General features: G+C 31.8%; 1 protein-coding gene and 1 long non-coding RNA gene across 4 annotated transcripts; one reads left to right on the forward strand and one right to left on the reverse strand.

Moving 5' to 3' along the window:
- Positions 1–3,607: 3,607 nt before the first annotated feature.
- Positions 3,608–27,062, reverse strand: LOC138314145 (uncharacterized). 2 transcript variants are annotated; one of them, XM_069254323.1, is made up of 5 exons: positions 26,855–27,062; positions 8,183–8,798; positions 7,320–7,392; positions 5,984–6,132; positions 3,608–5,429 (listed from the first exon to the last, which is right to left on the reverse strand). In XM_069254323.1, exons 2-5 carry the CDS (start codon positions 8,615–8,617, stop codon positions 5,295–5,297), a joined length of 792 nt encoding a protein of 263 aa, XP_069110424.1. In that variant the 5' UTR covers positions 8,618–8,798; positions 26,855–27,062; the 3' UTR covers positions 3,608–5,294. The 2 variants fall into 2 exon arrangements, with proteins under 2 accessions (XP_069110424.1, XP_069110423.1); XM_069254322.1 differs by lacking the exon at positions 26,855–27,062 and adding an exon at positions 15,474–15,763.
- On the forward strand, positions 10,619–21,302 carry LOC138314147 (uncharacterized). Of its 2 annotated transcripts, none has more exons than XR_011207340.1 (4): positions 10,619–10,769; positions 18,196–18,249; positions 19,678–19,826; positions 20,150–21,302. It is a non-coding gene; the product is annotated as an uncharacterized lncRNA (long non-coding RNA). The 2 variants fall into 2 exon arrangements; XR_011207339.1 differs by lacking the exon at positions 18,196–18,249 and adding an exon at positions 19,211–19,275.
- Positions 27,063–27,666: the final 604 nt, after the last annotated feature.

Here is a 27,666-nt window from a genome sequence, read left to right on the forward strand (position 1 = left end):
AATATACTTTTAATAGCTCATGGTTTGATATGTTGACAAAAGTAGCATCTATATCTATGGATATGTCAAAATGGACAAAAAAATCTTAATCGAATTATTTATTTATTAGTAACGATAGGGATAATGTTTTATTGGGATGATAAGACTTTGTTATTGGAGTTAAATGCAAAATTAAATATCTTCAATTTAGCTCATAAAAACGGAGACACCGTAAGCAACATCGACCTCACCTCCTTCGTCTGACTCAGCAAATTCCTCATTCGTTTGTGTAATAGTAAAAGTTGGTACGTTACATATTTTTCTGGCTGATAGACGACTTTGATCTTCAAACAATTCTGATAATTTTACAGCTATTTCGCTGGTAATATCTGTGTAATCAGTAGAAAGTGAGCAGTTCTTTTGGGCCGCGATACTGCCGACCACCTGCTGTATCCTTCGTAAACTCACCAACATGCATCTGCATTAACTGGTTTCGCAGGATAACTCCAGCACTAATGACACTCACAGTTAGTATGACCAATAATAGGTGGCCAACAGTATTCATCCTCTCTGCCTTATTATGGTGTCCAGTGTAACTGTGGTAATCAGGGTATCCTGAAGCAATAGATGTAAGTCAAGAAATGGCTATTGACTCCTGTATATGACTAAACTGAATAGGTTTTAATTTATGTACTACTACTATATATAACACAAAAAGTAAATGTGCTCTCTACACGCATATCGAAGCGGTTTGTGATGAGTGTCCATTTGAGTTTTGTGTAATATCTCCATAAATACTAACGATTATTCAATTCAATTTAAGCTGAAGTAGTTCTCAATTGTTTAAATATGTGTTACATTTACAAAATTGGGATTTAAAATTCGATTGCGAAATGATTGTAATAACGTCCCCTACCTTGTGAACTCGCACGATTGATTAATTTCATAGTTATGTACTGAAACCGAGTCGATGGTGATGTTTCTATTTTGTAAAAGTCTTATGTCTCTTGTGACTAAATAATACCGCCTCCATTGGATACTTCACTGTTTAAATAACCATACCAAATTGTATTGCTGGAACTTAAAATAGCGGGCAGCGGTAATTTTGTTAGAAATGCATGTTAGATGGTTATATCTAAATATCAAGCAAAGCTGTTGAATTAGATTTGGTGTATGTTTGCTACACAGGACTGGCAGATAGCTGAAGTTTTCTTGCAATCTTTGTTTATTGTGAAATGTACAGAAGGATTTAATAATAATACAGATTCGTATAACTCGAATTGAACATAATCCCATCAGAGTAAGTTTTGACTATATTGATTTCGCTGTTTCTGACCAAATGATTAATACAAAGCTACCACAATTGCATTTTATGATAATCATATTGCTGCTGGAAATGCCATGGTATCATAGTGATTTTCAACAACTTTTCATGAATATGAATATAAGTTACATACCTCTTACTGGTGTTTTCTTCATTATACCTGATGATGTACACGACATGTTTGTTTACCTGTAAACATGTTTAGTATACCTGTCCCTATGATAATACAAAATCGCTGTATCGCTTCAATCAATAGTTAACATTACGTAATATATTCATTGAATGCCGTATGATAGAAGATATGTATTCAATGATCTGGTCCTTAGTTCGTTTTAACATTAGGCTGCCTCGGTTCATAATTAAACACACTTTTGTTGGTTTATATAGTTTTTTTTTATTCAAATATGTTTTGCAAGTATTGCATATTGAATATGTGTGGAGTTGATCAATACATTTCATTCAAGCAGTTTGTTCTAGTCTTCGTTAATAACACATTTAAAGCTGCCTATTCTGTCTTTGAATATTACAGAGTTAGCTCCCTTGTGGGTAGGTATCAATTGTGACGTCATTATTTTGTGGGCGCAATTCCCGTCGTTTTCTGCGATAAATATGACGTGACGCTCGCAAACACATGACACCACAATCAATACCTACCCGCAAGGGCAGATAACTCTGTAATATGCAAATACGGAATAAATGTGTATAGTCAACAATCAATATAGATTTACCTCACTTCATTAACCTTAGATACCGTGACCGAGCCTGAACATTAAAGGCAAATAGTTAACAAATCAACATAACTAGAATTTCTGTAAATTATATATCTATGGTTTATGAAATGCAAATAATTTAGTTTTATTATTTTGTATCTTTCTGGTGTATTAAGTTAATAATCCTCTTTATCGGGATACTTGAAATAAGCGGTATACGCATAGTACTGGAAGGGGAGCGAACATAATTAATATACAAAAATTCCACATTTTTTATTCTGCGTCTACAAAAATCAGCTAAGAAAGCGCATGTATGTTCATTTAAACGTGAAAAATGCATGTTTTGTCCTTCTTTGTGTAAAATGAGCACACATTGAATAATCAGACTTGTATACTCTAGCTGCTATGTCCGAACAAAAATATGACACATATTCATTGACACGCGAAAACGTATTCTAGTTTAAATTCAATACTTAGTATATTTTAAGAATAATGATCGTCGTCTTCCAATACATATACGTATGAGTATACCTATACCGCTTATTGTAAGTATCCCTTTACTAATTACTCAATGTTAGTAAGACTGTTTGTGTTTATTCCAACATAATATTCTTAAATGGCACAACCGCGTGAACTTATAGCAAGAAAATTTGAAGCAAAGATATTCATATTTTATATGATGAATACTCTCATTGTCAGCCAAGGAATTTTAATCCCTTATGAAATAAAAACTACTCTTTCATGAATGAATCTTAAGAAAAAGATCTTATACGCTGGGTGTCACAAAATTAACAATAATTTATTTTGATACTGAAACATTTCTACACATCAAGAGCGAAATATGTCATTTACATCAAATCATGTTTTATTAAACTTTCTTGTTAAAAGCTATGACATATCGGAATTCGATTTTCGTTAACACTTACAAATATATATACTACGTCGCCAAAACGACAAAGTACAATATATGGAGTGGGCCTTTTTGACCTACTAAATCCAAAATTTTTACTTGGTGTCAAGAGTTATTGTATTTGAAATATAAAGTACATTATAATTAATATCTAACACCTTATTTCGTTTGTCGTGTTACACTTTCAGTGCATTACAGAATAGCTAAAACATAATTGCTGCATAAGTCATAATAGAAATTAGAGCTAAACGGGTCATAGACTTGAAATTACGATTTAAATGATTGGTCGGGTTTTAGACTTAACGTCTTATTAAAGATGCTCCACCGCCGACAAATGGTATTTTTTTCACTATCAAAATCAGAAGCAGACGATTAAGTATTTTTCTTCAGTTACAAAAGTTACTTACTTTACACAATTACCACCACTGAAAAGTTGGAGCATCTAATTTTACTTCAAGTTAAAAATATCAAAAATAATTATTTGCATCCCGAAAAAATTCCGTGACACTATATCCTATATGGAATGAAGTACTGATTGCGCATGCACCAAAGGCGAAATAAATTATTTTATATATTTTTTTGTGTTAATTAGGCATATATATACACGATTAGACACCAATTAATATTCAAATGACGAATATGATTTTTGCTCTGTCAGCGGTGGAGCATCTTTAAGTTTTAAACAGCTAATGTAATTTAATGAAGATTTTTCCTGCATGCAGTTTGTTGTGTGTGTTACGTCTAAATGTTTTAGGAGGCTGTGTTATATCCATGTTGTCTCCCTGAAAAATTGGAAACCATTGCCCACTTCATGCTGCTATCGAGCTGAAGCGTGCCGTCAGGGACACCGAATAATATCCCCATTCATTTTTATTATACTTTTTTATAACCAGCAGCGTTAAGTTTGTTCAAGGATGCGCTCTTTGGATTCTTGATGAAAAACAAAAAATAGCCAATACTGTCACATTTGCATAATTTATGCCTGATAGAGATTTCCTTGTGAGTTTTCACCACAGTGATTCTCGGTATTTCATATGATTATATTCGCCCTTTAAGATGTTTGGGCTTATTGGTTATTGGGCTAATAACAGTTTAAGGACAATTTTTATTAAGATAAAACTATATCTTGTAAAAAAATTGACAAAATTGTATAAAATTGTGTGTATCACATTTTTTACCTAATGATTTGTTTGAAAAAAAAGATATACAGTGTAATCACAGATATTGCAGAAAATAAAACATTTGAAAAGTTCACTAAATATGTGATCACGCTTTTCATCTTTTGAACAACCGAGTCCTGATGGCTAATAGTTTACTATTTCTAGTGAATCTCTGACGATAAGATATATACTAAACAAGCAACATTTATGTCATTCAAGAGACATTTTACTCTAATTGTATGAAGAGTTTAGGGGGTAGTGTGTGAGTAAAAGCCATTGGATAACTTTTAACCAAGGCGAAATTCAAACTGATTTTTATGCAAAGAAAGAATACTTCTCATGCTTCATTGCTACTTTCAAAAGGGGAGTAACTGTGTATATTTTTCTTTCTTGAAAATCAGTTGTGAAAGGGAGATAACCCTTGTAAACTTATCAACATAACAAGAGATCCCAGAGGTATATTGGCGCCCACCAAAGATTGATCTATGTCTGACAAATGAAAGATGGATCTTTTCTCTGCTTTTCAAACTGAAACTTCATTTTTTCTGCTTTTCAAACTCAAACTTCTTTTTTCTGTTTTTCAAGCTTAAAACTTCTTTCTTTTGCTTTTAAAACTTTAAACTATCGAAATCCAAGATGGTGATCGGCCATCTTGTTGACCGATCGGTCTCAAAATGCAACATGCAGAACTAGGGCCCTAGAAGAACCAACATGTACTTTTGAGAATTATCCCTTCAGTACTTTCTGCGGAATAGTGGTAACAAACTTCAACTATCTTGTTAACTGATCAGTCCTTAAATACAATATGCACAAATATGGCTCTAGGAGAACTTACATATGAAATTTAAGAATGATCTCTTCAGTACTTTCTGAGTATTAGCGGTAACAAACTTCAACTATCAAAATCCAAGATGGCTGCCTTGCGGCCATATTTTTTCCGATCAGTCTCAAAATAAGCATGACACTCTGAGTGCCCTTGGGGAACCTACATATGAAATTTGAGATAGCTCCCTTTGGTACTTTCTGAGAATTAGCGGTAACAAACATCAACTGCCAAAATCCAAGATGGCTGCCTGGTAGCCATATTGGTTTTTTTCGATCAGTCTCAAAACAGCATGACACTACGAGTGCCTTAGGGGAACCTACCTATAAAATTTGAGATAAACCCTTTGAGTACTTTATGAGAAATAGCGGTAACAAACATTAATCAGTTAAATGAAGAGGTCCCAGTGGCCTGTACTTAGATGTAGATCACAGTCATTTTCGAGGGTCTCAATCAATCGGCCTTGCTGTCTCAGTACCATACCTCTCAAATCATTCTCAGGTATGTTCCATTTAGCAGATACCTTGATACAAGAAGTTAAAATACATTTAAAAGACGAAACGCAATCTAATTTCTCATTAAATAGTTTTCAAATTTTCAAAGAATAAAGATTGTATTTATTTAGTCACATATCAGTTTTGTTTTTAAATGTTGAATAATTGAAATAATGTTTGAAATAAAGCATTGTAAACGTGATTATTCTGGTGCTGTAAAATTATAATGCGATTATCATGAACAAGTAAGATCCAGAACAAGGAAGTTGTATTGGCTACACTAAGAACATACATAATATTGAATTAATTCAATCATATTATCCCGCAAAATGTCGTATGGATACTGACATCTGATTCCTGCTAAAATATGAATGTTTACAATAATGTATATATACTATATAGATAACAATATCTATTATATATATAGATGAAATAAAGACTTTAACATTTTCGCCGTGCCTAGACGACTAGACAGGGAGAAAACGTTAAAGAATGTGTTGAGTTTTCTTTATTTCATATATTTGTCCATCTGTAAGCAGCATTTTAAATCTATTATCATTATAGATACAGATTAGGGTCATACCTTTCTCACAAATTCTCTGGAGCCTATCAACCCAGAGACAGACGTGCCCATTAATACTTTGAGCTGAATATGCGATCCACCACAGTGAACTCTGACGGTTATTCTACCTATATGTCTTCCTTCCCGGCTAATACCATTTCTTTGATTTGCTGCAATATCCCCGTACCGCATTATTAATGCATTATCTTACATGATATTCAGTTCAAATACACCGTTTGATTTACAAACTCAGTAATAGACACTTCTTATCACTGGATCAAGTGTTTATTTTAATTGAATGTCATTGGATTGGATCATCTTAAACTACATTTATGGTTTTGCATTCAGTAAATATCTAAATTTATTTTGATAAGTATTTGCCAATGATGCATGGATACAATCATACACATAACCATACGTATTACCTGGCTTGCTAGTTCGCTTTTGTAACTTCAGTATGATTGTCAAGTGCTACTATAACTTTCTTTTCATTATGACACTGAAATTATTCTGGCTTGTCATAGGACTTTGAAAAAATGGGCATTAGCATGACTGTATGTTATCATTTAATTTTGATTTTCAAAATTTATATTATAAGCAAATACTAGTATAGATACACTGGATACGAACCGGATTTACCCTACAATTCGTTGTACATTATGTTCTTGTGTATTTGACTTTTAATTCAAATACATATGCGTACATTTTTTATTTGCAGCAGGGTTGTTTTTATATTTAAGTGGATATGTTTACCATCCGAAAGATAAGTATTTCTCCTTTAACCCATTTGTGCCTAATAACAAAAATAACTCAACAAAACATGTAAATTGCAAAAAGCGGGACCACGCCGCGGACTGAGTTTATTAACTACATATACATGTATTCCGTCTTTGCATATTACAGAGTTAGCTCCCTTGCGGGTAGGTATCGATTGTTACGTCATTATTTTGTGAGCGCAATTCACGTCGTTTTCTCCGAAACGTATGACGTTACGCTCGCAAACACATGACGTCACAATCAATACCTACCCGCAAGTGCAGATAACTCTGTAATATGCAAATTCGGAATAATACCACAATACGTATATATTAAACAACTTCACACCTCACTACCGCATTACACAGATAATGTACAATGAAATTCACTACAGCGTACGTCTTTCTCATTTACCACATTAATATCCTAACCTATTATACCTCAAAACTACCTTTAAAATTAACGTGTTGACTATGCATTGTGGTCGCCCTGATCAACACGGATAACATACGCGCCCTCTAGCGGCACACATTCAGTAAAGGAGAAAATAATTCCATTCTAATTCGTATCCTCAAACGACTTAAATAATATTTTATGTTACCTGTATATCCCATGCCGCCATGGTCGCTATGGGCCAAATTGACGTTGTTTTCATCACTCCTATAGTGTACATTCTACAAGAATGAAAGTAGAAAGGACATCAATTAATATTAACTTTGATTTTCTTGGGGGTAGATAAACAATAATATTTATCATCATGATGCAGTCATATTATCCTTGATACCCCAGGAGTTACTTTCATTATTGTAAAATCCACCCCTGGACTACCAATAGTAAAATAGAAGGCAAATTTCCTTTGAAGATCACAGGGAAAGTAATGTCTAACTACTTCAAAGCCACACAGTCCACCACAGTGTACCGTTATTAAATTCTAACTTTTTCTACTGGTTTGCCGTCAAACACAGAACCTTCAGTTTGTTATGACATAGGCCAGGGGTTAATATCACGACAGTTGTATAAACCCATGGAAAATAAACCCTGGAATTTCGAGGATGCAGTTTCATAAGACAAAGCCATTCAGCGATGTGAGGGGCAAAATGGTGTCCAAATGAGGCTGACGTCTGTATCCTAGCACTGCCACCATGGAAACCATGTTTTAACGCGATGACATGCGTGCAGAACGGAGAAGGGGAAATAAAACGATACGTAGCGGTCATGCTTATATCCTTTCAGCGTGACTCACTGTCATTATTCGCCTGGATAATGTCTTAATTAAAGCAACAAGGCTATGATGCAGCTACTGGTCAAATATATCAGAATATGTTTAACCAAAATCAGTAATATAACAAATATCTGACTACGATAATGTAATGCTGTATTATCTTAACAATGTCATGTGATTTTATAGATAAACTATAGATTAAACTTGTGTATTAAACAGCTTGATTAGGTCGTTTTTCTCACCGATATCATTGGTCCAGTACCTCCGTCGATGGTTTGAATCCGAACACGTACAGTTGTATAAGGGTTGTCAGGATTCTGGAAATGGACAGGAAAGACGACCCTCAGTACCCCTTCTGTCTGATAGGCTGGTAGGATGCGAGGAAACACTCCATCATGACGCTGGCCTCCATTGTTAACGTGCAGTCTTGGAGGAAGACGCGCAGGGTAAACAATTATGACATTTTGTACATGTCGTCTATCCAAAAATTGTATAATTCTTTTGTTCTGTGACATGTTAGTATATTCCATGTATGGATGCATACAATTGACAATGGAAGGTTTTGGTTTGATCACAGTCATACTGTTGACCGTCTCTTTGTAGGTTGACATACATAAGTAAAACATCCATATTGCAAAAACAATAGTTATCATTTGGTTTACTTTGTCATGTTTCATCTTGTTGTTTTAATCCTTAAATTGGGCTTTCAGGGGGTACACATTAGTGAAATAATTAATTTACACAATTTTACTAGGTTTTCCTTGTTTATCCAACTGATTAATATTCCAAATGTAAATATATATCATCTGATTTTGTCCACTGAAGTGAAATCGGAGACTTGCCTTCACATACTAAATTCTGAAATACAGAGAAAAATGAATCACATAAATTCTTCACAATTCCAGTTATATATCCACATACAGCTTCATAAATGGTTTCACAAATCCTTAAAGTTTAGAAAGCAATGAACAATAAAATGATAACTCACTAATTCCCAGCACAACTACATATATATATGCGATCATATAGATATTTCATTTTCCATTGTAAATAACTATTCATGGTCCCGTAACGTATCTCATCGATTTACGATTTTCGTATATTTAGTAATAGAGAATTACTTTTATTATCGAAAGCTAAGATTTTAGTTGCGTGCATAAGTACCTTCTTCCACAGAGGTATGCTATCATAGTTTAAAAATGACGCCTTCATTTAAAATGAATCACAACTAGGCAACAACAAATTTGATGAAGCGCGCTAGTTTTTCATGTTGAATATGCCGCTATCCAGTCCAATGATTGCAAACTTAATGCAGTTCAGTGCTTTTGTTTACATTTGTCATGGTAACGATGATTAGATAATGGATAGATATTTTGCATCTATAGTGAATAACCAATTCACTATCGTCAAGAACGGAGCCATTTGAACAGTCATCTTCTGTGCATGTGATCGTTGGCACGACAATTGTGACGGCACTGACTGGTATTTCTGCTTTTTTACAGGTCTCTTCAATACATCGTAAACAGTTTTGAACTGGAGTTTAGAATTAGATACATGTGATGGTAGTGCAATTTCAAAATATTTCAAATTATGTACAAAAATCGATACGGTTATACCTATTGGATATTGGAGAGGTTTCTATGTGAACTTTAAAGAAGTAATTACATGTGTATAAGAATATGTGTACACTGTTATTTAATTCCGTCCATTGGCAGCTTGATAACATATATTTCCAGCTGCAATTCAATGTCAACTTCACTGTCTTTATATGGCAGCAGGTACTTGTCATCACATAGCGTGACATGCAATGAAGTCGACTTGTATAATTAGTTACGTCCACTTGACGAGATAATAATTCGACTTGGCGAGATATTTATGTATGCGTTCATACTGCCGTATACGTCCACCGCTTGAAATGGCCTTTCCAAATTTCAAAATGGGACAAGTCACTTGATGAGTTATCATTTTTCTATAAGATAATTTAATGAAAACGAAAAACATATAATGTTGAGTCGACATAATTTTCTCGCCAAGTCGACTTACTATTTACTTCAGTTGACTATATCTCGCTAGGTGATGGCAGATGCATGCATGCATGCATGCATGCATGCATGCATGCATGCATGCATACATACATACATACATACATACATACATACATACATACATACATACATACATACATACATACATACATACATACATACATACATACATACATACATACATACATACATACATACATACATACATACATACATACATACATACATACATACATACATACATACATACATACATACATACATACATACATACATACATACATACATACATACATACATACATACATACATACATACATACATAAATACATACATACATACATACATACATACATACATACATACATACATACATACATACATACATACATACATACATACATACATACATACATACATACATACATAATTTGTCATTTTATTAAGATCCCACGAACAAGCAGTTTACGGTGATTTAACATAAATACAATTATGTCATTCCGTGTACTGTCAATAGGTAATGTAATACACCCTATCTGACAAAGGCTTTAAATACAGATAAAGGACATATAGAATCAATAGCTAAGATTATATACACAATGCGCCTTGCGTATGTCACACGATTGTCCTATATTTAAACCACCGAACGTACATGTATATGCGTATTATATATAACGACTGTAATCGTGTATAGACAGCAGATTTATTCTTCTTAAAATCTGGAAGTATATGAACGTTTGGGACTTGGAAATTTGACACATCTGCTACTATCGTTTCTAATAAGGTATTGTATTCCAAATCATCTTATATCGGGTCTGAATAACTATTCATACACAATCATTAACAATCTTGTTAATAACAAGATGTTTTTATTATTATTACTATTTTGACTTTGTATGACACTTTATACAAGTGATAGCATGTTCCATTATACTTCAATTTCGTTTATTATCAAAAAGTGAATAATTACAATTTGAAAAATAACTTCAGTTTATTATACCATAGTGTTCTGTGTATAGCTTACATATCAGATCAGCTTAATTGTTTAGAGCTATATGATCAGGAATTTCAACGGTGCGAAATAAGAGTTTTACATTTTATAACACATTAATGTTGAATTCGTCAATATCTATTTGTTTTAAAATTTTGATACGAAATGTAGAACAATGATTTTATATGATAATTTGTATCTTGGTTGAATATGTTTAATATAACTATATATGTGAATATTCGCTTCTCTAAAATTTCTCTTTAAGGCTGTACCTAGCTGAGAAGTAAAAATCTTTCTTGTATTAAACCTTTTTTTTCTAATATAGATTTTTGGAAAATGTAGTCTTCTTTAGAAATTAGCAGTCATGATTAATGAGGATTTTTTCTCTCAAAATAATAGCATAAGAAGAGGTTCAGATATTAAACTTTTGTAAATATTTTGCATACTAGGGAAAAGGTTGCTCTTTCTAAATCTGGCAGAAAAATAGGGGTCGATATGCTTACTTTTTTGCCCCATTGAAATATTTCAGGTTTTTTTTCTAACATTTCAGAGTAAAACAGAAACGTGCGCTATTTACCATTCAATGTAAAAATAAAGTGATAAAAGGGTATCATTTCACACATATATGTTAAATATTTTAATTACCACGAATCTAGTATTTACAGCCAAAATTAGCTCGACACAGCAAACAGTGCTGGCACAGTGATGATAAGTAAAAACAATTAAAGCAAAAAATGGTACAACTTAGGCTATACTCAAAGCGAAAAAAGAAAGATTTTCATTTGTTAAAATCCCCATATTGTTTACAATCAAAATGCTATTGATGACATAGATGATTCAATTTTACAGTTTAATATAGATGAACAATTATTCTTGGAAACTCTGTTAATGAACATTAGAGGTAAAACTATCTCCTTCTCTTCCCATAAAAAAACCCAAAGAAATTTAAAAGAAAATAAACTGATACAGACCATACAAGATTTAGAAAACAGTGAAGATACTGATATTTTAGAAATAGAAGACAAAAAGAAAGAATTAGAAGCTATTCGGTCATATAAATTAAAAGGTAGTGTGATAAGATCTAAAGTTAAGTGGGAGGAAGAGGGAGAAAAACCTACCAGATACTTTTTAAACTTAGAAAATAGAAACTTTGTTTCTAAAATAATTCCCAAAATACAAAAAGAAGATGGAACAGTAATAGATAAACAAGTAGACATCTTGGAAAATACCAAACAGTTTTATGAAAATCTCTATAAAGAGAACAAACATATAAATAATGTTGATCTGGATAATTACCTAAATTTCCCTGATCTACCAAAACTTACAGAGTCAGAGTCACAGTCTCTAGAAGGGGAGATCACTCTCACAGAAGCAAGCTATTTTTTAAAAAACATGAAGAATAACAAAAGTCCAGGATCAGATGGTTTCACAGTAGAGTTTTTTAAATTTTTTTGGAACAAAATTGGTAAATTTGTAGTTCGATCTTTAAATTTTGGTTTTTCAAAGGAAGAATTATCAGTAACCCAGCGGCAAGGAATTATTACATGCATACCAAAAGGTGATAAACCAAGACATTTTTTGAAAAATTGGCGTCCAATCTCTTTGCTGAATATCACATATAAAATTGCCTCTGGGGTGATCTCTTACAGAATGAGAAGTGTTTTAGATAAACTTATAAGTCACGATCAAACTGGGTTTTTATCAGGGAGATATATTGGTGAAAATACACGTCTACTGTATGATATTATGAAATTCACTGAAGATAATGATATTCCTGGTATGATTCTAATGATCGATTTTGAAAAAGCATTCGACTCCGTGTCTTGGAATTACATTCGGAAAGTTCTAAGTTTTTTTGGCTTTGGTAGTGATATTTTAAGATGGTTTAATACTCTACATAACAATGTTACATCTGCAATTAATCAAGGTGGAAATCTTTCTCAATTTTTCGATATAAAACGATCTTGTCGTCAAGGTGACCCAATAGCTCCCTATATTTTTATTCTTTGCGCAGAAGTATTAGCAATTCGACTAAGAAAAAATTTGAATATAAATGGAATCATAACAGAGAACTTTGATATTCTCACATCACAATATGCTGATGATACCTTTCTCACATTAGATGGGTCTGAGAAATCACTTCGTGAGACTCTAACAGAACTAACTTCTTTCCAAAAAATATCTGGTCTAAAAATGAATGTAGACAAAACTGAAATAATTTGGATTGGTAGTATGAAATACAGTAACGAAAGGATGCTTCCGGAATTCAACTTTAATTGGGGAAAAACTAAATTTACGCTACTTGGGATTGACTTTGATATAAATCTGGATAATATACCAAAACTAAATTTTGACAAAAAAATTGTTAAACTAAAAAGTCTGATCAGCTCCTGGAAAAAAAGGAAACTGACTCCTATTGGTAAAATTCATATCATAAAATCACTAATGATTTCTCAATTTAACCACTTATTCATATCTCTTCCCAACCCAAGTGAAAAGGTTATAAAAGAAATAAATACAATTTTATTTGAATTTTTATGGGATGGTAAAACAGACAAAGTTAAAAGAGCCAATATCGTTCAAGAATATTTTAATGGTGGCTTGAAAATGGTAAATTTAAATGCTTTTATTAATTCCCTTAAATTAGGTTGGATCAGGAGATTATACACCTGCGAAGGGAAATGGAAATCTATTTTAAAGGAACACATTGATTTTGATTTACTATTAAATGTTGGTGGTGAATATATTTTAAGATGTATTAACCTTTGTACAAATGATTTTTGGAAAGATACTTTTAAAGCCTGGTATAAAGTGAACAGTTCCAAAGAAGTTAAAGATTTACAAAATAAATCCTTTTTAACAGAAAGTATCTGGCATAACAAAAACATAACTGTTGGTGGTAAACCCGTTTTCTACAGGGCTTGGTATAGATTAGGAGTTCACACAATTGCTGATCTTCTGAAAGATCAAATAAACATAAATTTTTACTCTTTTGAAGAATTTTTACAAAAATATGATAATTTACACACCAACTTCCTTCAATTTCAAGGACTAATATCTGCTGTTCGTAAACGTCTGCCTAACCCTCAGCCACAAAATCTATTACCACTTATACGTCCATATGTTCCCCTAAATATACAGATTTTCTTTTCAAATATAAAAAATTCAAAATTTCTATATGCTATTCTTAATAAGTCAGAAACTGAACCTACAGGTAAGCAGAAATGGCAAGAAGAATTTTTATTAGATGAAGAAGAGTGGAGGCATATTTATAACATTCCTTTTAAAGTAACAAAAAACACTAAACTTCAATGGCTTCAGTTTCGTATTTCTCATTATATTCTGACCACCAATTCAAAATTGTTTAAGTATAGTATAGTAGCTAGCCCTATGTGTACTTTCTGTAATTCAGAGAGAGAAACAATAATTCATTTAATGTGGGAATGTCGAGAAGTACAAAATCTATTGCAAAACTTTGAAACTATTTTAGATGCTCTTTATATTCCTTTTTCAATTAACAAACAATCCTTTCTTCTTGGTCTTACAACTAACAACCTTAATGCACCAGTTGATAATGTTATACTTTTAATCATTAAACAATACATTTACAGAACAAGATGTTTTCATAAAACCTTAAATATAAACACATTGGCAAAAAATATAAAAGAATATTATAATATTCACAGACACATATCAAATGGTCAAAATGATTTTTTGAAAGCAAAATTTATAAAAAGTTGGAGTAAGTGGACACCGTTTATACAATTTGATATATGAACTCTTTTTACGAAAATAAATTAAGAACCAAGGATAATTAATTTTAAATCCTGACAACTTACCGGTATTACTTTCAACAAATTCTCTACCATTAAATAAAAAATACATATTTCCACATCTCGACTCTATCCTCCTATACAACTTTTTCCTCTCTAACCTATCTTTCTTAACCTCTTATAAATGTCATGTATGTCTGAACGAATGTGGGTGTATGGAAACCTTTGAATGTATATAATAATTTAAGTAAACTCTTTGGTATATGTGTGAGGGTGTGTGTTTGTATGTGTAAAAGTATAAATGTGAATGTCATGTAAAATTGATACAAATGAAATACTTTTGTTTTTGTGTTTATGATGTTAAATTAATTGTCTTTGTCTGTATTGTCTGTAAAAATGAAAATGATTTCAAAAATAAAAAAATTATAAAAAAAAAAAAAAAAAAAAAAAAAAAAAAAAAAAATATCAAAAAATATACTAGGAATAGAAATGTAATATTTTGACAAAATTTGCAACTGAAAACTTGCTACATATATTGATGAATTTTATTTGAAATCTCATAACTTCTTTGATCTATGTCGAAACGAGACTTCAACGGGACTGACACATCAGAGGTGTACTATACAAACCATGACATATATAAATGACTTTATTTGTTTGTGGTTACTTATTTATTAAAACAGCCTTTGTTGAAATCAATAACATTACACATTAAATAACTTACCGTAACAAAGACACACTCTTCCAATATTCAATAAAATACTTGAGTGAAAGTCAATAAAAAATGTGACATTTGTGACATGGGCTACTAAACTACCACAAATGTCGGTCACTACGTCGTTAGCCGTCGGACATGTGAATGTATCCAAGTGATGAATTATACAGCAAACACTGATAAAGAAAGCAGTTAAGTATTCGTTAAAGATATTAAAGTTCCTGATAAAGAAAACAATGAAATTTTTTCGTAAAGATCTTGAAGTTAGTTATACCTCGGGTTCTAAGGATTTGGTTCGATTGTCTTTCCAGGAAAACCGGAAGTGACTAAATACATGTAGCTATTTAAATAGCTATGTTTATTACATGACTATCAGGTGTATATAATGATAACAAGAACTTGTACCGTTAGAATTTCTCTTTTTTTTTATAAAACAATTAGAAATGAAACATGTTAAAGTAGTGAGTACCGTTTTTATGAAACAATGAAATAACAAAATCATTTTCATCTAAATGACGGTTTAATCGTAGAATTATCTTTACTTTTACTGGGATAACATTTGATCTGTTTTGCCTTTTAGACCTAGCCGCTTTTCAAAATCATCTAAAATAAGTTATGGAAGGTCGATTATACTTTTAATTTAGATAACTTAAGGTCATGTCATAAAAACATACTAATATTAGGCCTTTTATTGACAGATTATGGCTTATGGCAGATTTACGGCATAAAGTATTTTGATGTTGATGGCATTTAGACTCATTTTAGTTTTTTTATTCCTTATACCGGGTATCATCAAGAAATAAGAGGCTATGCTTTGTAATTTACACTGTTTATCTACACTGTTTTGCGAGTATGTTGAAATTACAAATATGACAGAATCAACTTAATATGATTTAAGTATTCAGCTGTTCTGCGTGTAAACTGAAAACCTATCTTTTGTTTTTTTATAATTGCCAAAGGTACTAAAATAATGTTTTAAGTTAGGTCACATACATATGATTCAATCTTGATACAGACACATGAGTGACCATGTACATGTTCCATCACGTATTTGAATGTCAGGTTTAGATACTGTTAATTGAATGGTGTGCATAAAGACTTGCGTTAAAACCATTTCATACGATTGCGTTAGATGACTGTCTTCTTATTTTATAACACTAAAATGCTGTACAGAAATTTTGTTGTTTTCCTACTTGTAAACGAACCATGTTATTGAATATAAAAATAATGAATCATGTTTTATGAATCACTATTATCTTTGTTCAACTGACTAACCACGAATATTTCTATCTAAACTACGGAGGAAAGTACGAATTAGATGCATGTCATAAAGTATATAAAAACATTCAAAATTGATACTGCAGTATATATGGAGTGCATTTTCACTAAAAAATAACTATTTAGTGATATAATCCATTTGCATATGTGATATCTCTAATGGGAATTATAATTATAGTGATAACACCTATTTAAATCTTGGAGATTTTGTTATTAACTTATACAGCTGTTTTCTTTTAAATTTGGTCCTCTTGGTGAGCAAATGGTATTTAAAAACTTGTTTCATATATTTGACTTGATATACATAAATTCAAATATTATTTGAAGTGTAATTTGCTTCATGATAATCTCCTGTAACTCAGTTATTGCTGATTATCATCTGATAATGGCTATGTCGTCCTTTGTCTATATTTCATTCTTAGGTGTACTTGAGCGTAATTAAGACGATAAAACATGCGCATGGCCCGAGTCTATCATTTGGTATTGCATTTGACTCGTTGTCAAATTGTTGTAAAGCTTGTACACTTCAAGAAAACAAGTCCTCAGATATTTCTGTCACCAAATAACCTTGCCATTCTGTTTACCAGTGTTTACAGCACACTTTTATCAACTTAGTTGTGTTCAAGTACACCGAAGGCGTGCTTTATAGGCATTCAAAACGTTACTAGCTATAGTTATACACACAATACAATGAGGCAAGATTATAGTTTAATTGTTTATCACAGCTAATACTTCGTCCTTCTCCAAAGCAATTAGGGATACAGACCTCTGAGGTTTCAGTCCCGTTGAAGTCTCGTTTTGACATAGATCAAAGAAGTTAGGAGATGTTAAAATATATTTCATCAATATCTGAAGCAAGTTGTCAGTCGCAAATTTTGTCAAAAAAACATTTCTATTCTTAGTAGATTTTTTATAAGGTGATTTTAAGAATTGACCCATTTTTACGGCCATTTTGAAAATGTGCATTTTTTTCGCTTTGCAGCTGAGTGGAACCAAAGTTTCATTAAATTCATTTGTTTTTACTAAAATCATCACTGCGCCAGTATTTTTTAGCTACAAAGAGCTATTTTTGCTGCATTTTACAAGGTTCGTGGCAATTACAATATTAAGCTTTACGTGTGAAATGATACACTTTTGTCCCTTTGTTTTCACATTCAATTGTAAATTGAGCACTTTCATTTTTTACTCTAAAATATTGAAAAATAACAAATATTTAATTAGGTCGAAAAGTAAGCACACAGACCTCCAATTTCTCTGCCTTATATAGAAAGAACAACCTTTTCTCTATTGATATACAAAATACTGCAGTTTAATGCCAGAACTTTTTTTATTTTGGCATAAATGGCTGAAAATGGTATTTTTTTGCTCAAAATTAAGGGTAGGGGTAGCATATGTTGTTATTCTGAGAAAATATATAAGTCAATATTATTAATCATAACTGCTATATTTTCAGAGACGACTACTCCATCCATACACCCATACATATTAAACACCTCACTTACAAAATGTAAGTATCTTTGAGTGATAATAGCTGAAAAACGAGCACACAGACATATGTTGTTTTTTTCCTCCATTTTGCTATGGTAGGATCTCTTATTTCCAAAAAACCTATGTGAGAAAAAAAAATATAGCAAAACTTGATCATACCAAGAGATACAATGTATACAAATAAAAACACTACAACCTGAACTATGACTAAATACATTAGCGTGTAGTTTCTTGGGAGTTACTCGCACTACTACAAACATACGTATTATATAGGTAGGTGTTTACCCTTGAATGTATCAGTTATTTAGCCTTATTTACAAGGGATGACTTACTGGTATCAGGTTATACTTTCAAAGTACTGCAGGTAAACTCTACTATGCATTTTGCTGTGACCTTATTTACCGGAGGTGAACGTATTGGCTAACATTGATGGTGCGGCTAACATGAATGTTGCAGCTAACATGTATGGTGCGGCTAACAGAGTGGTGCGTCTAACAGGAATGGTGCGGCTAACATGTATGGTGCGACTAACATGTAAGGTGCGACTAACATGTATGGTGCGACTAACATGAATGGTGCGGAGCACATGAATATTGCGGCTAATAGGAATGGTGCAGCTAACAGGAATGGTGCTGCTAACATGTATGGTGCGACTAACATGTATGGTGCGACTAACATGAATGGTGCGGATAACATGTATGGTGCGGCTAACATGAATGGTGCGGCTAACAGGAGTGGTGCGGCTAACATGAATGGTGCGGCTAACAGGAGTGGTGCGGCTAACATGTATGGTGTGGCTAACATGTATGGTGCGGATAACATGTATGGTGCGACTAACATGTATGATGCGACTAACATGAATGGTGCGGCTAACAGGAGTGGTGCGGCTAACATGAATGGTGCGGCTAACAGGAGTGGTGCGGCTAACAGGAATGGTATGGTTATCAACAATGAGGGTTATAACTCCGATTCCATGACAGGAATGGTATCCATAACGGTCAATACGTACATAACATCAGTAGTATGGATACAGAACGTTTAGAAGGTAATAATTCGTTTTAGACTTATTATGCATTGCACATATGAGTAAATATATTTGATATTATCCATTATGAAGTACAAAATGATGAAATTTATTAACATGAGATGTAATATACAACTCTAAGTATATGTTTCACCCTTAAATATCCTGATGGTAATACTTTATTTAAATCAAGATAATTTAACATTTAAACAAAATCAATATTAAAACACTGTCTTCAAAGATCTTTACATGTACATTTTAATTATGTTAAAACAATATTCAAGGTAAATATTAAAACATTGAATTAAGATTATGTATAGCCATCATTACATCAGCAACTATTGACCACATTGAATTTCTTTGCATGCTAAAGTCAGTGCATCAACAGATGCAATTGTATTTTTGAATGCTCTTTATTTTCAGCGGGTTTATTAGATGGCAGACATTGTCAAGAAAGACGGAGAGAGTGGATATTTGTTAGGGTTCATTTTCGCAGATCACAGGTTTCATTCCAAGTGAAGAAAAGCACATCAGTGGCCGAGTTTATCCGGTCTGACGAATTTGTGAGGAAGGTAAGGCAATAGTTAATGATCATATAATAAACAAGATACTTCAGTAACTTCAAGATAAAAATTATCAATTCATGTAATAATATAAAATAAAAGATAGAAACATAAACGAATAGCATATCGCCTTTTATATAGTAATGGATGGTATTAGTATTTTGAATTAAAAAAAAATATCACCATGTAATTTATATAAATAATGAAAGCAGATTTAAATGATTTCTTATATGATAATCGTGTTAGTTTCAAAAGTAGCGAATAAAATAATAAATCTAGAAAAACTGCCTTTACTTCGTCTTCAATACAAATGTATATATTTCATTTTGAAGGCAACTGCTACATGAGACATTGCGGAGGATGAACTGGTCGGCATGGTACTGAAACAGTACGACCGTGTGATTGAAACACTGGATACCGACTGCAATCTAAGTTTAGAAACAGGCCATTGGGACCTCTTCATTTAGTAATATCCATGTACATGGTTCACAGATAACTGTTGAAACCCACACCATAGTAATCGGACTAATCGTAATCAGATGGAACTTTGCAGGAACTATCATGTTTCAAGACGAAGAATGGTGAAAGAACAGACACTTTCGCTTTCGGTACAACTTTTGAATAAAATATTTAAGGATTAACTTGAATAGATTTTTTATGTTATGGAGATATAACACAAAAATCTGAGTGTACTCTAAATGGACCGCGAAGCTGTTTATGATGAGAGTACACTCAGATTTTTGTGTTATATCTCCATAACATAAAAAATCTATTCAAATTAATCCTTATAATTCAATTTACTAAAGATAATCTCTTCAATACTCAAAATTCATTTTGGGACTCTTTTGTATATGAAATCATTATGCTGTTATCTCAGCCAATCAGAAGCAACGTCACAGATGGCGACGCCATTTTTTCTTTTATGGGCTGATTAAGTAAATTTTAAAGCCAATGAAAATAATCGTAACAAGCAAAATTGAATTATAATTAAATATTTTACAAATTCATCGATTTGAACCTTTACCTTTATCTAGTTATAACATATTTCAAAACATTTTGCGTTAAAACATACTCTTCCAAATCCATATGGGGAATTGTTCTTCCCCTGTCCTTAAGTACAATTGTAAACCACTTCAAAAGAGGATGCCATCGCTGAACTAAAACATATAATGATTATGAACCAACAGATTCCAATCATTGTAAACTATGTTTCCTATAAATGCTAGCTAATTAATATGACGTATCATAACAAATTGATCTCAATCTTTGTAAGCTTGCTATAAATGCAAGCTAATTAATATGACGTATCATAACAAATTGATCTCAATCTTTGTAAGCTTGCTATAAATGCTAGCTAATTAATATGACGTATCATAACAAATTGATCTTAATCTTTGTAAGCTTGCTATAAATGCTAGCTAATTAATATGGCGTATCATAACAAATTGATCTCAATCTTTGTAAGCTTGCTATAAATGCTAGCTAATTAATATGACGTATCATAACAAATTGATCTCAATCTTTGTAAGCTTGCTATAAATGCTAGCTAATTAATATGACGTATCATAACAAATTGATCTCAATCTTTGTAAGCTTGCTATAAATGCTAGCTAATTAATATGACGTATCATAACAAATTGATCTCAATCTTTGTAAGCTTGCTATAAATGCTAGCTAATTAATATGACGTATCATAACAAATTGATCTCAATCTTTGTAAGCTTGCTATAAATGCTAGCTAATTAATAAGACGTATCATAACAAATTGATCTCAATCTTTGTAAGCTTGCTATAAATGCTAGCTAATTAATATGACGTATCATAACAAATTGATCTCAATCTTTGTAAGCTTGCTATAAATGCTAGCTAATTAATATGACGTATCATAACAAATTGATCTCAATCTTTGTAAGCTTGCTATAAATGCTAGCTAATTAATATGACGTATCATAACAAATTGATCTCAATCTTTGTAAGCTTGCTATAAATGCTAGCTAATTAATATGACGTATCATAACAAATTGATCTCAATCTTTGTAAGCTTGCTATAAATGCTAGCTAATTAATATGACGTATCATAACAAATTGATCTCAATCTTTGTAAGCTTGCTATAAATGCTAGCTAATTAATATGACGTATCATAACAAATTGATCTCAATCTTTGTAAGCTTGCTATAAATGCTAGCTAATTAATATGACGTATCATAACAAATTGATCTCAATTCTTGTAAGCTTGCTATAAATGCTAGCTAATTAATATGACGTATCATAACAAATTGATCTCAATCTTTGTAAGCTTGCTATAAATGCTAGCTAATTAATATGACGTATCATAACAAATTGATCTCAATCTTTGTAAGCTTGCTATAAATGCAAGCTAATTAATATGACGTATCATAACAAATTGATCTCAATCTTTGTAAGCTTGCTATAAATGCTAGCTAATTAATATGACGTATCATAACAAATTGATCTCAATCTTTGTAAGCTTGCTATAAATGCTAGCTAATTAATATGGCGTATCATAACAAATTGATCTCAATCTTTATAAGCTTGCTATAAGTGCTAGCTAATTAATATGACGTATCATAACAAATTGATCTCTATCTTTGTAAGCTTGCTATAAATGCTAGCTAATTAATATGACGTATCATAACAAATTGATCTCAATCTTTGTAAGCTTGCTATAAATGCTAGCTAATTAATATGACGTATCATAACAAATTGATCTCAATCTTTGTAAGCTTGCTATAAATGCTAGCTAATTAATATGACGTATCATAACAAATTCATCTCAATCTTTGTTTGATCTCAATCTTTGTAAGCTTGCTATAAATGCTAGCTAATTAATATGACGTATCATAACAAATTGATCTCAATCTTTGTAAGCTTGCTATAAATGCTAGCTAATTAATATGACGTATCATAACAAATTGATCTCAATCTTTGTAAGCTTGGTATAAATGCTAGCTAATTAATATGACGTATCATAACAAATTGATCTCAATCTTTGTAAGCTTGCTATAAATGCTAGCTAATTAATATGACGTATCATAACAAATTCATCTCAATCTTTGTAAGCTTGCTATAAATGCTAGCTAATTAATATGACGTATCATAACAAATTGATCTCAATCTTTGTAAGCTTGCTATAAATGCTAGCTAATTAATATGACGTATCATAACAAATTCATCTCAATCTTTGTAAGCTTGGTATAAATGCTAGCTAATTAATATGGCGTATCATAACAAATTGATCTCAATCTTTGTAAGCTTGCTATAAATGCTAGCTAATTAATATGACGTATCATAACAAATTGATCTCAATCTTTGTAAGCTTGCTATAAATGCTAGCTAATTAATATGACGTATCATAACAAATTGATCTCAATCTTTGTAAGCTTTCTATAAATGCTAGCTAATTAATATGACGTATCATAACAAATTAATCTTAATCTTTGTAAGCTTGCTATAAATGCTAGCTAATTAATATGACGTATCATAACAAATTGATCTCAATCTTTGTAAGCTTGCTATAAATGCTAGCTAATTAATATGACGTATCATAACAAATTGATCTCAATCTTTGTTTGATCTCAATCTTTGTAAGCTTGCTATAAATGCTAGCTAATTAATATGACGTATCATAACAAATTGATCTCAATCTTTGTAAGCTTGCTATAAATGCTAGCTAATTAATATGACGTATCATAACAAATTGATCTCAATCTTTGTAAGCTTGCTATAAATGCTAGCTAATTAATATGACGTATCATAACAAATTCATCTCAATCTTTGTAAGCTTGGTATAAATGCTAGCTAATTAATATGGCGTATCATAACAAATTGATCTCAATCTTTGTAAGCTTGCTATAAATGCTAGCTAATTAATATGACGTATCATAACAAATTGATCTCAATCTTTGTAAGCTTGCTATAAATGCTAGCTAATTAATATGACGTATCATAACAAATTGATCTCAATCTTTGTAAGCTTTCTATAAATGCTAGCTAATTAATATGACGTATCATAACAAATTAATCTTAATCTTTGTAAGCTTGCTATAAATGCTAGCTAATTAATATGACGTATCATAACAAATTGATCTCAATCTTTGTAAGCTTGCTATAAATGCTAGCTAATTAATATGACGTATCATAACAAATTGATCTCAATCTTTGTTTGATCTCAATCTTTGTAAGCTTGCTATAAATGCTAGCTAATTAATATGACGTATCATAACAAATTGATCTCAATCTTTGTAAGCTTGCTATAAATGCTAGCTAATTAATATGACGTATCATAACAAATTCATCTCAATCTTTGTAAGCTTGGTATAAATGCTAGCTAATTAATATGACGTATCATAACAAATTGATCTCAATCTTTGTAAGCTTGCTATAAATGCTAGCTAATTAATATGACGTATCATAACAAATTCATCTCAATCTTTGTAAGCTTGCTATAAATGCTAGCTAATTAATATGACGTATCATAACAAATTGATCTCAATCTTTGTAAGCTTGCTATAAATGCTAGCTAATTAATATGACGTATCATAACAAATTCATCTCAATCTTTGTAAGCTTGGTATAAATGCTAGCTAATTAATATGGCGTATCATAACATATTGATCTCAATCTTTGTAAGCTTGCTATAAATGCTAGCTAATTAATATGACGTATCATAACAAATTTATCTCAATCTTTGTAAGCTTGCTATAAATGCTAGCTAATGATATAATGGATCATTTGTTCATCTTCATCAATTTTCACTGTTATCTGTTCAGTAAGAACCATATCTACTTTTTTTTAATTGAATAACATATTTTATCTTAGCCCTCGTTAGTTAATTTTCAAATTTTCAAAAGACACTCGCTAAATCTCATGTCTTTTTGAAATTAAAAAAATTACTAACTCGAGTTTGATAAACATGATAAACAACAGCCACTTGTTGGGGAATCTTTATTTACAGCTCAGAATATTTTAAATTAAACAGCAGCCATTGGAGACCATATATGGTTTACTTTTTTACTGAATATTTATTTCATTACCTTACCTTATTTTTCCTGCATTAGTTTTGCCCTAATACCTTTAGTTGTACCATTGATAACTAACAAACTAAACAAACTAATCAAATCACTTTAGTATGTTCTAGTATAAGCATTCAAATGTTCCTTTTCATTGCTTTATAGATGAAGTTATGAATGTTTACTCATCTTCAGTTTACATTAATGTTTTATACCTAGCCACCACAAGTGTAAAGTTGTACATAAATTAGATTTTGTAAACATTTCACAATGTCTTATTGCCGTGTTTTATATTGAGTATTATCTCTGCATTTAGTTCCAAACTAAGTACTTGAAGTAGAATGTACTGTGTACTTTGTAATAATACGGATTTAAGTCTTACCAACCTCATATCAACAAATCTGCACCTCCCGTGTGTATTGCATATACCCTGAAAACATACTTTATGTCATATAATAGACCACAGGTATTTGCAATTCCTGATAAATGTAGGTCAGTCGTATAAGTACCACTACATGTTATCATTATATCACGTTGTCTTTTTAAAGTACAAAAAGCATGTATATGCATGTTACTATGTGCAAGGTTACACTGAACAAACATATACTGGGGGTATATCCAAAACGGTTCCTAGTAAGCATTTAGTGTTATTGGATCGGTTCAATTACTGTATATGGATTTAGGCTAGAAATAATCAACCAAAATGTGTATTGATCATTATCAAGACAGATGCAAATGTAACAGTTGTTCGAACATCCTTAGTATTATACGAGATAGGTTTAATGTAATGCGGTTACCTATATGTATGCAACGCCTTAAGTAAATTAAAATAGATTTTATAGGCTATAAGTTTCTATTGGAGTCTCTGTAGTGTTCTTCCATAATCGTTAATTTATGTTGTTGGTCAATGGAAATATATCAATGTTAATTACATTATGAATGTATAGGATTCGGACAAGAATGTATACATTTTGTCATTAATTTAAGATTGACACATATTTTACAGCAGAACAACATCATATAGTATACAGTTGTTGACTGGGGGTGAGGGCAACAGACGATTTGTTGGACCCGAAGACAAACTGTTAACAGTTTGTTTGAGGGTCCAACAAATCATCTGTTGCCCGAAAACCCAGTCGATAACTGTTTTGTTATACCCCATTGTGACGTCACTCCGGTCCAACAGCACATTTTAACAGTCGATTTTAACAGTTCTTTGGACCGCTCGACGGAACAGTTCATTTGTTGGCATTTTTGTTAATAGAGTTTATATAGGAACTATTTTATAGGGGTATAACAATGTTTATTGTTTTCTAACGCTAACGTGAAGCTGATGTTATTTTTTTCAAAATATCTATAGTGTAAAATCAAAACCAAAACAGCCTATAGAATTAGTTAAATTGTAGAGCCAAATATACGCCTGACAACTCTAAACACAGGTTCAATTATATATCACAGAAAGAGAACACATAGTACATGTATTTACAGATTTGTGTTAACTCATACAAAGTAAATGTATTTCTAGAGAGATGAGTAATATCTATACAGTGTGTTATACAGATTGTATGCGTAATATGTAAGTATTAGATATACACATATAATCATAGGTACGAACAGCACATGAGGTACACATGATAATGCATGCACTACGTTAATGATTTCCGACAATAAACATGAACTGTGTTGTTTGAAGTCCATTAACGCCTCAAAACAACCGTAAATTAAATTAACTAAATTAACCGTAAGCATTGATCTTGACAGTAAGTTAAACGACTTAAGTATGTCATCAATAATATACGGGTGTCATTCATTTCAACTATAAAATAGGTTTATATACAATGTATACACACACTGATACAATTGCACTTCGCACATTGGAACCACGCTAAAACACACACCCCTTTTTAGTCGTTTGAAGACAAATAAAACGTAAATTCAATCTGTATGTAGAATTATAATTAATTGAGTACTTATTATAATACTAATTATAATAAATTATCACATACCTTCTGAACACAAAGAATTTGGTCCATTATATAACCTTTCGCTTCCACAGTCACTTTAAAAACATCTGTTCACTTTACCGAAATCTTCCGCTTAAAAAGTAGCCCTTGACTTCATTGAACAAACTTCTAATTGTTATTTGTCTCATGGAAAAATCAACTGCGATGGAAAGAGGGTGCTGATAGCAGAAGAATAATTTTCTCGCCGTTCGGTGACCCAGGGGCATTAAGTATGCGGCGCATGAATATCGTTTAATTATCGTAACTGTGGATGACAAATGTAATCTGCCCTACTTTTCTACGCCTGCCGCTTACTCTCATAAATTAAGTGATAATGAATTTTTAAGCATATTTAAACATCATTTCCCTGTCATAACACTAAATTCACTTTTTGCTTTTTTTATTCATCAAGACCAAGATTCCCCATATTCATCGAATTGATACATAATGTACATACTCTATCGATACTATGATTCCCTCGGGTCATCATAGTGATGCATACTTCAATCAATACCATGATTCCCCAGGGTTATCGTTCTTATTCAGATTCTAATAATACCATGATTCCCCAGGGTTATCGTTCTTATTCAGATTCTAATAATACCATGATTCCCCCGGGTTATCGTTCTTATTCAGATTCTAATAATACCATGATTCCCCCGGGTTATCGTTCTTATTCAGATTCTAATAATACCATGATTCCCCCGGGTTATCGTTCTTATTCAGATTCTAATAATACCATGATTCCCCCGGGTTATCGTTCTTATTCAGATTCTAATAATACCATGATTCCCCCGGGTTATCGTTCTTATTCA

Source organism: Argopecten irradians, chromosome 2 (assembly GCF_041381155.1).
Source record: "Argopecten irradians isolate NY chromosome 2, Ai_NY, whole genome shotgun sequence".
In the NCBI taxonomy this organism is placed as follows: Eukaryota; Metazoa; Mollusca; class Bivalvia; order Pectinida; family Pectinidae; genus Argopecten; species Argopecten irradians.

Bases quoted from the DNA above. Each gene is read 5' to 3' on its own strand.
- LOC138314145 (XM_069254323.1), bottom strand. From the start codon at position 8,617: ATGAAACATGACAAAGTAAACCAAATGATAACTATTGTTTTTGCAATA. The intron at 7,393-8,182 runs GTGAGAAAAACG...TCATTCTTGTAG, and splicing joins GTACTGGACCAATGATATCG to AATGTACACTATAGGAGTGA. The intron at 5,430-5,983 runs GTATGACCCTAA...TCTTGTATCAAG, and splicing joins CCAGAGAATTTGTGAGAAAG to GTATCTGCTAAATGGAACAT.